Genomic DNA, 14501 nt, shown 5'->3' with positions numbered 1-14501 from the left:
TACATGGCTACACGCCATACAAATACTTTCAGAAATGACTTCCTGACATGTAAATCAATACTCGATGTTAACAAATTTCTCTTCTTCAGAAACGCTTTCTTTGCCATTGCCAGTCTACATTTTATATTCTCTCTACTTCGACCATCATTAGTTGTTTTGATCCCCAAATAGCAAAACTCCTTTACTACTTTAAGTGTCTCATTTCCTAATCTAATTCCCTCAGCATCACCCGACTTAATTCGACTACATTCCATTATCCTCATTTTGCTTTTGTTGATGTTCATCTTACACCCTCCTTTCAAGACACTGTCCATTCCATTCAACTGCTCTTCCAAGTCCTTTGTTTTCTCTGACAGAATTACGATGTCATCGGCGAACCTCAAAGTTTTTATTTCTTCTCCATGGATTTTAATACCTACTCTGAACTTTTCTTTTGTTTCCTTTACTGCTTGCTCAATATACAGATTGAATAACATCGAGGAGAGGCTACAACCCTGTCTCACTCCCTTCCCAACCACTGCTTCCCTTTCATGTCCCTTATAACTGCTATCTGCTTTCTGTACAAATTGTAAATAGCCTTTCGCTCCCTGTATTTTACCCCTGCCACCTTCAGAATTTGAAAGAGAGTATTCCAGTCAACATTGTCAAAAGCTTTCTCTAAGTCTACAAATGCTAGAAACGTACATTTGCCTTTCCTTAATATTTCTTCTAAGATAAGTCATAGGGTCAGTATTGCCTAACGTGTTCCAACATTTATACGAAATCCAAACTGATCTTCCCCGAGGTCGGCTTCTACCAGTTTTTCCATTCGTCTGTAAAGAATTCACGTTAGTATTTTGCAGCTGTGACTTATTAAACTGATAGTTCGGTAATTTTTACATCTTTCAACACCTGCTCTCTTTGGGATTGGAATTATTATATTCTTCTTCAAGTCTGAGGGAATTTCGCCTGTCTCATACATCTTGCTCACCAGATGATAAAGTTTTGTCAGGACTGGCTCTCCCAAGGCTGTCAGTAGTTCTAATGGAATGTTGTCTACTCCACCCAGGCCTTGTTTCAACTTTGGTCTTTCAGTGCTCTGTCAAACTCTTCACGCAGTATCATATCTCCCATTTCATCTTCATCTACCTCCTCTTCCATTTCCATAATATTGTCCTCAAGAATGTCGCCCCTGTATAGACCCTCTATATACTCCTTCCACCTTTCTGATTTCCCTTCTTTGCTTAGAACTGGGTTTCCATCTGAGCTCTTGATATTCATGCAAGTGGTTCTCTTTACTCCAAAGGTCTCTTTAATTTTCCTGTAGGCAGTATCTATCTTACCCCTCGTGAGATAAGCCTCTACATCCTTACATTTGTCCTTTAGCCATCCCTGCTTAGCCATTTTGCACTTCCTGTCGATCTCATTTTTGAGATGTTTGTATTCCTGCATTTTTGTATTTTCTCCTTTCATCAATTAAATTCAGTATCTCTTCTCTTACCCATCTTCTTACCTACCATTTTGCACGTCCTGTCGATCTCATTTTTGAGACGTTTGTATTCCTTTTTGCCTGCTCACTTACTACATTTTTGTATTTTCTCCTTTCATCAATTAAATTCAGTATCTCTTCTGTTACCCATCTTTTTACATACTTGATCCTCTGCTGCCTTCACTATTTCATTCCTCAAAGCTACCCATTCTTCTTCTACTGTATTTCTTTCCCCATTCCTGTCAATTGTTGCCTTATGCTCTCTCTGAAACTCTCTTTACAACCTCTGGTTCTTTCAGTTTATCCAGGTCCCATCTCTGTAAATTCCCACCTTTTTGTAGTTTCTTCAGTTTTAATCTACAGTTAATAACCAATAGATTGTGGTCAGAGTCCACATCTGCCCCTGAAAATGTCTTACAATTTAAAATCTGGTTCCTAAATCTCTGCCTTACCATTATATAATCCATCTGAAACCTGTCAGTATCTCCAGGATTCTTCCATGTATACAACCTTCTTTCATGATTCTTGAACCAAGTGTTAGCTATGGTTAAGTCATGCTCTTCTACCAGGCAGCTTCCTCTTTCATTTCTTAGCCCCAATCCATATTCACCTACTACGTTTCCTTCTCTTCCTTTTCCTACTGTCGAATTCCAGTCACCCATGACTATTAAATTTTTGTCTCCCTTCACTACCTGAATAATTTCTTTTATCTCATCATACATTTCATCAATTTCTTCATCATCTGCAGAGCTAGTTAGCATATAAACTTGTACTACTGTAATAGGCGTGGGCTTCGTGTCTATCTTGGCCACAATAATGAGTTCAGTATGCTGTTTGTAGTAGCTTACCCACACTCCTATTTTTTTATTCATTATTAAACCTACTCCTGCATTACCCCTATTTGATTTTGTATTTATAACCCTGTATTCACCTGACCAAAAGTCTTGTTCCTCCTGCCATTGAACTTCACTAATTTCCATTATATCTAACTTTAACCTATCCATTTCGAATTTTTAAATTTTCTAACCTACCTGCCCGATTAGGGTATCTGACATTCCACGCTCCGATCCATAGAATGCCAGTTTTCTTTCTCCTGATAACAACGTCCTCTTGAGTAGTCCCCGCCCAAAGATCCGAATGGGGGACTATTTCACCTCCGGAATATTTTACCTAAGAGGACACCATCATCATTTAATCATACAGTAGAGCTGCTTGCCCGTGGGAAAAATTACGGCTGTAGTTTCCCCTTGCTTTCAGCCGTTTGCAGTACGACAACAGCAAGGCCGTTTCGGTTAGTGTTACAGGGCCAGATCAGTCAGTCATCCAGACTGTTGCCCTTGCAACTACCGAAAAGGCTGCTGCCCCTCTTCAGGAACCACACGTTTAGGTTTATTATTAAAATTATGATCACATGAGATATCATATTGTGTGACCGATACCAAACAGGGCCACAAGGGGATATTGGACATATACAAAGAAGAATAGCATGAATAGTTTCAGATTTATTTGATCCATGGGAGAATGTTGTGGAGATGCTGAAAAAACTAAAATAGCAGACACGCAGAAATAGACACAGAACTATCATGTGAAAGATAATTGCAAAGTACCAGAGTTAAGCAAGAAATCTAGGAATGTACTACAACCCCGACCATATCGGTCCCATAGGGATCATGAAAACATGATTAGACGAATTACAGTAAACACAGAGGCATGTAAGCAGTTATTCTTGCCATTCTATGTATGTCAGGGAAATCAGAAGAAGTCCTTATAAGTGGTACTGTAGTAAGTACCCTGTACCATGCACTTTACACTTGTTTGCAGAGTATAGGTGTTGATGTTTTTGCTAGTTGTTTTAAGTATGGAGATGATTATTCATCACAGTGGCACAGCGAATGTTTGTGCAAAAAAGACAGTTAGGCATACTAGACTTTTTCATGCAAATATAAACTAGAAAGAAACCGTGGGGCCTGCGCAAAGCTTTCACACTTTTATAGTTTTTACTAATGACAGTATTTTGAATAAGTGTAGTTGTTTTGGTATGGGTAGTATTGGGGATGGAAACATAATTGTATATACATTCCCATTTGTTCAAAAATGTGCTTTGCAATCAGAATGTTTGTCCTAGCTTGTATAACAACCAGAGACAACTATCAATAGGGCAACGTAACCTGTAAGTTTAACTTGATAAACATTTTCAATTACAGTAAGCACATTAGGCTGTGGTAGCAATAGGGAAATCACAATTTGAGGCAACAATGACATATTTGTCATTTCAGAAGGTACACTTATCAGTCAAAATGTTATGACCACTGGCCTACTTTTGATGTAAACCTGCCCAGGCAATAACAGCGTCACCTGGCAAGGAATGACTGCTAGTTGGACATATGCACAGTGCACGTAGTATCAGTGAAGTGTGCTGTCGGACTGTAGAATGGGGAAGGTGTACGAACTGTTTGAATTTGATCGAGGGCAAATTGTGATGGCCCGGAGGCTCAGCATGAGCATTTTGGAAAATGCAAGACTTGTCAGTTGTTCAAGGATTACTATAGTGAGTGTCTCCAACAGGTGGCGAATCCAAGGTGACACCACGTTCAGACATAATGGAACTGGGTGGCCACCCCTCATTACAGATGGATGTCATACGTTGGGCAGACTGGTAAAATAGGACAGATAGTGAACTGTAGCAGAACTTACATCAGACTTTAATGCTGCACAGAGTACAGTGATCACACAGTGCACCAAACACTCCTAACATTGGGTCTCTGCATCCGGTGACCCGTGCACGTGCCAGAGTTAATGCCATGACATCAGCAATTATGACCAAAATGGTCATGTAATCATCAGCACTGGACGGTGGCGCAGTGGTAGATCATTGTATGGTCTGATGACTCCCAACTCCTTCCTCATCGTACCAATGGCACGGTGCAAATCTTTTCTCATCCAGGAGAACAGGTCCTTGACACCCTTACTATGAGACAGACATAAGCTGGCAGCAGCTCCATTATGCACTGGGGCCCATTATGGGCATCCATGGGTCCAGTGGAGTTCATGTGAGGCATCGTGACAGCCAAGGAGTATCGTACACTGATTTCAGACTACGTACACCCCTTAGTGACGATCATGTTTCATGATGGCAGTGGCATTTTTCAACAAGGTAATGTGACATGTCCAAGCCCAGGAGTGGTTCAAGGAACATAGTGGCAAGTTGGAGTTGATCCACTGCTCCCTCCAGCTCACTAGATCAGAACCTGATTGAACACATCTGGAATGTGATTGAATGCGGTGTCAGAGCTCATGCCCCCCCGCCCCCCCCCCCCCCCCCTCCTGGAATTTTCAAGAATTTGGTGACTTTTCTTTGCTGATGTGGCAGCACCTCCCTCTAGCAACCTACCACGGCCTCATTGCTTCTGTCACCACTGTTATTCATGCCAAAGGTGGACATACCAGCTATTAGGTAGGTGGTCATAATGTTCTGGCTGATCAGTGTATATACGTTTAATGGGCATGGTTATTGTCAATGACAGTGCTGTACATAAACAATCTGCTTTATAAGTACTTTAAAACAAATGAAATAGTGTTTGTAATAAGATAATATGAATAAGGATTCTCTTATTTGTGATTAATAAGTGATCTTCGTAAAATATATGTATGAAACTGGGCATTCTTGATGCCTTTTGCCTGGTATTTAAAAGTCACTTTAATGTAAAATTTTGCACAAAGTTTTAGCAAAAAATTTGCATGCAGTGTGAGAAGCCGTTAAAAAATCATTTCTAATGATACTTCATTCATCCATGTGCAATCAGGTTGTGTTGAGAAAAAGGGATATTGATAAGAAATTTCACAAAACGAAAAAACGTAGTATGGTGTGGTTATAAAGTCAGTGAGTTGCAGTTGGGATCGGCCAACTTGTACATATACACGGGTGTAGAATTTTGTAGTGATATGAAATGAAATGATTACATGGGCTCAGTCTTGGGTAAAGCAATTAGTAGACTTCAATTTATTGATAAAATACTGGGGAAGTGCAATCAGTCTACAAAGGAGATTGCTTATGATTCACTTATGAGACATTCTAGAAGACTGCTCAAGTGTGGGACATATTTATCTTTTGTACCATCCAAATTTCGGCTTTTATGGCATTATCATGTACAGTGTTAAAGGTTGTTAGATCATTATTAAGTCATATTTGTTCATACAACTTAATTATCAACTAACTGCCTTTAGTGCTACACTTGAAAATGGCATAAAAGCTAAAATCTTGATAGTGCAAAAGGTAAATATAGTAATACACATTCAAATGGCAGTTTTCTCTTTTAAAAAGATCACAGGTTTGTTTAACCTGTGAAAGAGCATCACAGACATGCTGAAGAAACTGAAATGGCAGACTCTTGAAGATAGATGTAAACTATTCTGGGAAAGTGTACTAACAAAGTTCCAAGAACTGGCCTTAAATATAACAAATTATTGCTCACGTAGGGATCATGAGGACTAGATTAGAATAATTACAGCACATACAGAGGCATTCAAACAATCATTCTTCCTGTGCTCTATATGTGAATGGAAAATGGGAAGAAGCCCCAAAAAGTGGTACAATGAGACATACCATCTGCCATGCACTTCACAGTGGTTTGCGGCATAGATGTAGAAATAATATATATATCGTAGATAGAAAGCTACACAATTTACGAGTATATATTTGTATCCAAAGACGTTTTCTTGGCATGTATAATTACTTCACATATTTCCTTAAAAACTAAAAGCTGTCCCATATTTGCATAGTGGTTATATGTATTCTTGAATGATGTTCTTGGCAACAGTCAGATGCTTGAGAGGGTCCCCTTGTTCCAGGAGACACACTGCCTGCGCATCAAACTTTTGGGAGACTGCTACTACTGTGTATCTGGTTTGCCAAAAGCACGTGCCGATCATGCTCACTGCTGTGTGGAGATGGGGCTGCATATGATCAAGGCTATTCAGCATGTACGCCAGAGAACACAGGTAATTTTCATTTTCTATTCTGTATCTCTGAAATACATTTGAAATGTGCTAAAACACTGTCATTCACATGTTGCTGCCAAATTCAGTCAAATTTACTTCTCTATACTGTGCTTATCAAACTATCGTCTTACATGTTTTCGTACATTAGGACAACACCACATCGAGGTGAGTCTGCACCGCTGGGAGAACTGTCAAAGTTAGCTCACACCCTTCCTGCATCCCAACCAACCACCACCACCACCACCACTACCCACCATAAAATTAGCATTCAAACTTTTTTCTGTGCAGATTTTACAGATTTTATAATTTTCTGAGTGGTTTTAAGAAAAATTAAAATAATAAAATATTACTTAAATGAACTACATTGGTGAAAAATATTGCACACTTTAAATTAAATGCTTGATTGTAGTAAATAAATTAGTAATCATATAACCTTTCTAATAATAGTCAAAGCAAAATTGGTATCTTATTGCTTAAAGCACCTACTGTATGCCGGTTTCAGTATTATGCATAATAAACAACATATTTTATTTGCTCCTCCTAAATTACTGATAACCAGTATATAAGCTGTTAATTAGAAATAAAAGAAAATGAGCTATAATTCAAGATTCAAGCAAATATCTCTCTACAATAGCTATAATTAAGGGTTAAGAAAATATTCGTTTACAGGAACAGTTTTCATACATTAGCACCTACTCGATGATATTTTGGGTTCTACAATACAGTAACAAAGTAGCAGCAAGAACTCTGTTGTTGAACAAGAGCAAACAGTGTGGGAATCTGCTGTGTGAATCGTTGAACCTGAGCAAACTGTGTAGCTGCTTTGTCCAGAGCATTTAGATGGGTTATTTTTCCCAAGTATTTAAATTCTGAAACTTTCTTTATTTTTCCATATTTTGGTTCTATGTACAGTGGAACTTCGATTTTAAGTAGGCCTACTCCAATTTTATGTTTTTCGTGATTCTGTGCCATAAATTTGTAGCCCCTGTGAAAGTCCATAAGATCAGTGCTAAAAATTCCCCTATTTTAGCTTTCTTCCTAGTAAAGTTTTCCTCAATTCTACATTCTTACTAGATATCTTTCTTGACTTCATTCGGTTTTCTTCCTATTGATGTCTGGTGTGACTGAACAGCTTAAAAGTGGCACAAAAGACAGACGGTTCACACTGTGGGTGGTGGCGAAGTTAAGAGAATATTTTAGGCTGTTGTGAAGAGGGAGAAGTGAAAGAGGAAATGCTGACATAATTCACAATCAGTGTTGCCAACACAATTTGCAACATTTAGCTGCATCGCACAATTATCATACAACTACTGCTAGGTGGCAAAGGAAAAAAGGGCAGTCAACATGAAGTGTTCCAAGCCAAGCCAATACCTTTTCTTCTGGCACTTAACTCAGGCTCATATTCTACAATGTACAGTATTAAGCAACAATATTGATCATCAGTCTCTTTAATACAAATACTGAGTCTTGAAGAATATGCTCGATCAGAATCAAGGAAATGTCGGTCATTTCCAGCTAGTGATATCTTACTCACTGGGGACTTTTTACATCACCAACAACCAGCATTGCCACCACAACACACTAATACATGTAATAAGTTTATAGACCGTATCTCATGAAACATTCAAAATTCGTAAAGTACTTGATTATGAAGCATAATCAGGTACATAAGCTATAAATCAAAGTTTATGCGAGAATTTCATTCTCCTCCTCCTAGGCAGCAATTTTTCCAACACTCATAATGTCAACTGACATAACCAAATCTCATAGCCACAAATAAACAAGAAATAAATTTCAAAATTTTACATCATATTATAAACTTATTAGCAAGAAATTGAGTTTTGCACACTTGTAATACTGTAAGATACCTAATTGAAAAACTATCACTTTTGCTAATTATATATAAGGTAATTGAGCAATTCCCCTATAGATTACTGGCACAAATTATGCCTTAAACTACTTAGTTTCAAGGGTTCTTTCATTTTATGTTCACTTCCAAAATAGCAAAAATTTATAGCCTGCATTGTGAAATATGGTGAAAACCACTGATTTACAACAACTCAGATGTTTGTTTTCCACCTGCAGCCAATAACAATATAGCATGGTGATGTCACACTAATCCAATGGCTTCTAGCACATAGAATGATAAACAACAAGCTTAGTCAGTGGCTTGTTCCAAAGAATGGCTGATGTGGTTGGTGTATAGGAAATGAACTGACTGTGGCTTCCACTTATGTTTAATTTATATAGTTAAACCTCATACCCCGTAGTGTGCATTAATTTTACTTACAGTAGTTCCGCTTGGAACCTTAAACAGAATATTACCTACTGCAGCCAACATATGCTACTCCAACGGAGGCTACTCCATTTCCTATGTCCAGCACCATAATTAGTAGAATGTGATCAGTGAACAGTTGTTCATCTTTGTTGTAGCTCTCAGTGGTGTTTAATGCGTTATGATGGCAGACAGATTGTTATAAATGGAATGGATTGCTGGGACAAAGCAACACTGAAATCACAGCAGGCTTACCTTTATTTTATATTCATTGCTATAAATAAGTACCATGTGTGAAGGAAAACATGTGTGTATATATCTGCTTTCACAAAACCTGTTGTATGTACACTACAGCAAACAATGAGTTCGAAGTGCAAATGGCATGTGCTGCAGTACTGCAGAATGTTCCACTTTGACTATGCAGCACAATGAGCAAGGAAAAGTTTACAAGCAATACACTAGAGGTCACTGCCTTCACATCACCAGAATATGCTGTACAGGCATTGGCTACAGACAGAAAACACACAGCCCCACATGTCAGATTCAGATACCTTCCACTGTACTTCACAGTTTTCGGTTCAATTCACCACATTCATCAATGTTTGCTTTTGTCTGGGTAAGCACAAAGGAAAGACCTCTGAAAAATATGTGTTTTGACATAGAATTTGTGGTTATAGCGTGTAAGAAAATAGCTCGATTACCTTCTACCCAGGTACAAATTTTAATTTTTTAGCAAGTTTATACTTTCTGTTACACATCTGTGATTTTTTTTAAGAACTGATGAAATTCATTACTGCATTGTACATTTAATTTCCTTCACCTGTACAGATACTGTGTAATGTATTGAAGAGGATTATGATTTTTAATCATATATGCCAATTACATATGTTTTTGCTGATATTTTGGGGGTTCTAACATTTTCCTCGATTCTGCATTCTCCTCAATTTTGCTTTTTTTTAAGTCTAGATCACTTGAAAATGTGAAATATGGGTTAACATTTGTCATGTGTATGAAATTAATAACTCAGTTTTTTTCTGCTAGCTCTTAGAGAATGTTTATCTGTTTTGTTACATCTTGTAGGTTCTCTGCTAAGATTGCTAAATCATCAGCAAAAGCTAAGTTTTTACTTATTCCCTCTTGTCCTTTTCTTTTTACCATTCTTGTACTACACTCTCTGAAACATAAAATAATAAATGGTGACAGTCTGTTCCCCGACCTCTCACCTGTTTGAATTTCTAAATATTTGATATTTCACCTGAAATTTCATCTTTGGAAATTGTATTAGTCCAAATTTGCTTAATGAATGCCATTTTTTTATTGCCAGTTCCAAACTTCGATGATATTGAATAATGTGTCACTATCTATGGAATCATAGGCTTTTCTTTTTAAATCAAAAAAGGAAACATGAAGATTTTGGGCTCAGTTTCTGATTCCCGATTAAGAGCTTTACATGTAATTCCTCTCTGACCGATGATTTTCCTCTCCTAAATCCTCCCCGGTGTTCTCGTTATTATGCCTCTCAGTGTGTATTTAAAACAATAATTCTATTAATTCGAGAACTCATCTTTCTTGTTACAGGTAGATTTAAATATGCGAATTGGCATACACTCAGGTTCTGTTTTATGTGGAGTACTTGGGCTGCGGAAATGGCAGTTTGATGTTTGGTCTTATGATGTAACTCTTGCCAATCACATGGAAAGTGGAGGTATTCCAGGGTGAGTGTTTTAATTCTCAATGTCTGATCTCTTTTTCACATGATCCTATCAGACTTAACACATTTACTGCTGTTAAAGAGATGAGATGAATAAAATATCTTTCATAACTTCCGGTGTACATGATCATCCCTCCCTCCCTCTCTCCTCCCTTCCTCCCTCCCTGTCTCCCTCCCTGCCTGCCTCCCTCTCACACACCCACACACAAACACAAACACAAACACAACACACTCTGTCCCCCTTTCTATATAGAGGGTGTATCATAATTAATGATGTAACTGCATACATTTGAAAGTACACGGTACTGGTAACAAATAAGCCCAGTAAACTTAAGCTCTAAAATGCATACCTGAAGAGCTATGTATACATCTTCATCCTTGGTATGGTGTAACAAATCCTTTCTACTGCAAGCTTTTTGCTTTCCATATTTTGAGAGGCGGTAGTATGGACCAAAGCAAACAAACAAACAAAAATAGTTTGGTAAACAGGGGCTCCAAAGTGCATCCTTTAAGAGCTGTGAGCACTTGTTAAACTTTGCAGCTTTGAAACACGTCTTCTTAAAAATAAAAAAATAAAATTTAAATTTAAAAAAATTTTAAAAAGGGAGGGGAGGGGGGCACATAGATCTTAGTGGATGCATTTTATAACCCATGTTTACTGGACAATTTTTTTTCTTGTTTTGTCCCATACTACCTCCTCCCAAGATGTGGAAAGCAAAGAGCATTTAGTGGAAGAGATCTGTTTCACCATATCGAAGATTAAGAAGTGCTCATAGATCTTCAGGTGCCAGTATGCAATTTAGAGCCCATATTTGCTAGACTTTTTTGCTACTAGTGTCATGTACTTTCAACTGTATGTGTTTCCACCATTAATAATGATCACATTGTGTATTTCTGTTTTTCCTCTTATAGATTTTTTTCCTGAAACAGAGCTGGACAGCTTTTAACATAATGTTTACAGTTGACTGATTGCCCTGTTATCAATATACTAAGACTGATATTGGTTCCCAGGCGAGTCCACATCTCAAAGGCAACATTAGATTGTCTTAATAATGCCTATGAAGTGGAGCCTGGATATGGTGAGACCCGTGATAATTACCTGAAGGTAAGTGTCTATTTTACCTAGCCCAATGCAGTCAAATATGCATTTTTTTATTGTAATGCGTGCTTATGGAATTTTGTCTCATTTATGTGACCTGATTTGTGATTTTCTGTCAGAGAGGTCACAGTTTGTAGTAATTGATGGAAAGTCATTGAGTAAAACAGAAGTGATTTCTGACATTTCCCAATGTAGTGTTACAGGTCCTGTGCTGTTCGTTATCTATATAAATGATTAAGGAGACAATCTGAGCAGCCATCTTAGGTTGTTTGCAGATGATGCTGCCTTTTATCATCGAGTTAAGTTGCCAGAAGGTCAAAACATATTGCAAAACAATTTAGGAAAGGTATCTGTATGGTGCAGAAATTGGTAGTTGACCCTAAATAATGAAATGTGTGAAGTCACCCACATGACTGCTAAAAGGAATAGATTAAACTTCAATTACATGATAAATCAGTCAAATCTAAAGGCCTTAAATCCAACTGAATACCTAGAAATTACAATTACGAACAACTTACTTTGGAAGAAATGCATAGGAAATTTTGTGGCAAAGACAAACCAAAGACTGTGTTTTATTGACTGAAAACTTAGAAAAAGTAACAGACCTACTAAAGAGACTCGTACACTGTGCTTGTCTGTCCTCCTTTGGAGTACTGCTACATGGTCGGAATCCTTACCAAACAGGATTAACAGAGTACATCGAGAAATTTTAGACAGCAGCAGTACATTTTGTATTATCATGAAACAGGGGTGGGAGCATCACCAACATGATACAGGATTTGGGATGGGCATCATTAAAACAAAGGCATTTTTCATTGCGGCGGGATCTTCTCACAAAATTTCAATGACCAACTTTCTCCTCCGAATGTGAAAATATTTTGTTGATGCTGATCTACATAGGGAGATATGATCATCATAATAAAATACGGGAAATCAGAGCTCACATGGAAAGATATAAGTGTTCGCTTTTTCCATGTGCAGCTTGAGATTGGAATAATAGCGAAGTATTGTGAAGGTGGTTCAGTGAACCCTCTGCTAGACAGATTATCCATGTAGATGTAGATGTAGATGTAGATTATTGATAATGCTAGAAGAAGGTGACATAATGGTATCTATGAATGTAATGTAAGGTAGTAGAGCCAATAAAATGTACTAATGTCTATTGTGATATTCTTTTTATGTTGTCACCCAAGTAAATACTGGCAATTTTATGTAGCTAGAATGTACAGATATTCTAAAAGAATCATGTGAATGTGTAATTCCTTAGGCAAAATATACACTTTATCAGTGCACTTACAAGTATTGCATTGAGAAGGTGGAGACAGTGGGATGCAAAAATATATTCCATGTAATGAGTTTGTTTTAGTGTTTGTGGGCTTTACCACCCTGAATCTTTTGTTGAAATAACAACATCTTATTATTATAAAGACTAAAACAATATCCACTTTCAAGCTCAGAACACGTTAATGAAAATATCTCTCTCTTGTTCTCTCTAATACACACACACACACACACACACACACACACACACACACACACACACACACACTCTGTCTATGTTTCAGCTAAAATTGATTTTATCATCATTACTGTGATTGGGGGGATAACTATTTTTAAAATCGATGACAATACATGCTTATTGAAGCACAGTAAAAACAAGCTCTATGTATAATGGGTCTGCTGTAACAGTAAGTATGAGGTAATACTGAATGAAGTTGAACACATGTACCTGCAATTTATGGATGCATGAGAGTGCATTAGGTATGTGGCAGTACTGAGTAAAGCTCAGTAATCATACTGAGAGAGCTTAGCATCACTTAAGATTTCCATTAAAAGCATAATCGTGAAGAATCCAGAGAATAACCAGAGATAGAATTGTTTTGGTTTAGATATGAAATCATCATCAGTCAAGTAGACTGGCATTGAGTGTGGATTCTTCTGTAGGCAAGCAAGAGGATGTATGTTGTGGACTGCACTCTCTCTTTCTCTCTCTCTCTCTCTCTCTCTCTCTCTCTCTCTCTCTCTCTTTTAAAACTGTTGTTATGAGTTGCATAGCCCACTTGATAAACTTAGTTTCCCTCACAGTTCTTTGCTGTTGTATGGAGCCATCTTCTGCAGCTGGATGGTTTCTATCATTTCCTCTCTAGAATGTATGCAAAGATATCACATATATAAAATAATCCAACATTACTCACTGAAAATGCTTCTGTAATTGTTTAAAGAGATCCATACAGAGTAGCTGTCTCTTTCTACCCAGTCACATATTTCATATTCTCTGTTATCTCTTTTTCTTTTTAGTTAACAAAACGAATCTTATGTGTGTTAGAGTACCATCTGTTTGTCTGAGGTGATATAAATCCCACACTACCAGTTGTTATTCCAGTATAAGAGGGATGATTTTTGTAGTTACTTTCTTTCACTCATGGCATGCACATTTTCAGAGAGCACACATCAGTTCAGATCACAGGCCTGCTTATAGAGGCCTCCTGGTTGGCCCCCTGACACGCTCTGGTGAGCCGCCAAAGAAACATCATTGTTTAAGTGAATGAAAATGAGTACTTGGCCTATTCTTCATGCTGTATTACTGTGGCCCAATCAATGTGTTCAGTGTTATGCACTACTATCTTACTTGTTGCTCTATAAAGTACTGTGTTCCATACACTGTGTTTGCTCTTGCTACAACACAAATATCCTGCAGTTTCCAGTATCCTTTCACATAACCCAAAGTAACTGTGCTGTCATTAGAATTCATATCTGCTGCATTTGGAGCCAATTACCGGTCCATGTGCCCGGCTGAATTAAATCTCACTGATGTCCATCTGAATATGTGTGGTGCTGTCTATGTTTGATATTTTGATATTGGGAACTGTAGTACTGTGAAAATATTGGAGTTACAACAGATATTGCCTGTTAGTTCATCATTATATTGCATATACTGTATATCATGTTT

At 37.7% G+C, this 14501-nt stretch overlaps 1 protein-coding gene across 2 annotated transcripts in view; it reads left to right on the top strand.

The window, feature by feature from the left end:
- The window catches only part of LOC126163122 (adenylyl cyclase 78C-like), an 812464-nt gene that overhangs the window by 702336 nt on the left and 95627 nt on the right, over positions 1 to 14501 (top strand). For both annotated transcript variants that reach the window (XM_049920046.1, XM_049920045.1), the window contains exons 8-10: positions 6317 to 6466; positions 10320 to 10456; positions 11464 to 11557. In XM_049920046.1, the coding sequence (XP_049776003.1) occupies positions 6317 to 6466; positions 10320 to 10456; positions 11464 to 11557 (381 nt within the window). The remainder of the gene's footprint in view (positions 1 to 6316; positions 6467 to 10319; positions 10457 to 11463; positions 11558 to 14501) is intronic.

The sequence above is a fragment of the Schistocerca cancellata genome, chromosome 2 (genome assembly GCF_023864275.1).
Source record: "Schistocerca cancellata isolate TAMUIC-IGC-003103 chromosome 2, iqSchCanc2.1, whole genome shotgun sequence".
Lineage (NCBI taxonomy): Eukaryota > Metazoa > Arthropoda > Insecta > Orthoptera > Acrididae > Schistocerca > Schistocerca cancellata.
This window is presented reverse-complemented; position numbering and strand designations above follow the sequence as displayed.